Consider the following 984-nt stretch of genomic DNA (forward strand, 5'->3'; position numbering starts at 1 on the left):
CCCAGGGACTGTAGTGGGCGTACGTCCCAGTGGCTGGGAGCCTGAGCTCACGATGTCGATGTCGTGGATGCCTAGGGTGGCCTGCCGGAAGCCAGACTCCAGGCTCACATTAGCCCTCCCTGCTCGGCTGCCCCCTGGGTCCCCAGAAGCCCTCAGCAGCCAGCCAGGCTGGCCAGCAAGCCTCAACATTCCAATGGAAATACGGAACATGTGAGGTCCCGGGGAACTAAGCTGCCCTCTGAAAGGGGCCTGAGCCCAGGGGGCTGCTCAGGCTCCAGTGTGGCTGGCCAGTGTGGGTGGCCACATCATGCCCTTGGAGCTCCTCCTCATGGCACCCCCCTGCCGACAGTTAACTGCCCCACAGGGTGGTGATGCCTGCAGGCTTGGACCACCCACTTTTCAGTGAGCCAGCAGGACCCCACACCCTCCAAAGCACCCTTCTCTGCCCTCAGCTCCTGCCTCATCCCTGCTTTGCTCACACCCCTGGCCACATTGGCCTCCTCTCAGTGTCCGGAACATATAGGCTCATCTCTACCCCAAGACCTTTGCATGCACGTCTCTCCCAGACCTCCCTGGGGCTGGCTCCTCCAATGCTCCAGGCCTTCCGACACTCCCCTGCCCCCACCCTCAATTGCTCCATACTGTGTCCCTGTTGGATGGACCTCATAGCCACACCGAGTCATGCTTTTATGACCTCATAACCTGCCAACTGCCCCACAAAGTCCGGATTATCACGTCTCCACGTTACCAACCAAGCAGCAAACGGGGTCCCTGAGAAGGGCTGCCACTTGCCCAAGGTCACACAACCTCACGTGACAAGGCCAGACTTCCAGTACAGGCCTTCCAGGGAGGCCTCTGACCACGGCCTTCTGTTTCCTTGCTAGCAAATTCCAAGGCTAGGGGAGGGTGGGGACACTCAGTCTCACATCCTCTGGAAATGTTGTCAAGAGGGACCAGGCCCTGAAGAGGAACATCATGCTGGGT

General features: G+C 59.9%; 1 protein-coding gene across 1 annotated transcript in view; it reads right to left on the reverse strand.

The window, feature by feature from the left end:
* EEF2KMT (eukaryotic elongation factor 2 lysine methyltransferase) overlaps positions 1-189 on the reverse strand; it is a 9,846-nt gene extending 9,657 nt beyond the window's left edge. The window contains exon 1 of the mRNA XM_004706237.1: positions 52-189. Coding sequence (XP_004706294.1) covers positions 52-189 — 138 coding nt within the window. The remainder of the gene's footprint in view (positions 1-51) is intronic.
* Between the last annotated feature and the right edge of the window lie 795 nt (positions 190-984).

This window comes from Echinops telfairi, unplaced genomic scaffold (genome assembly GCF_000313985.2).
Source record: "Echinops telfairi isolate 266 unplaced genomic scaffold, ASM31398v2 ScPeMD7_5;HRSCAF=22, whole genome shotgun sequence".
NCBI lineage: Eukaryota > Metazoa > Chordata > Mammalia > Afrosoricida > Tenrecidae > Echinops > Echinops telfairi.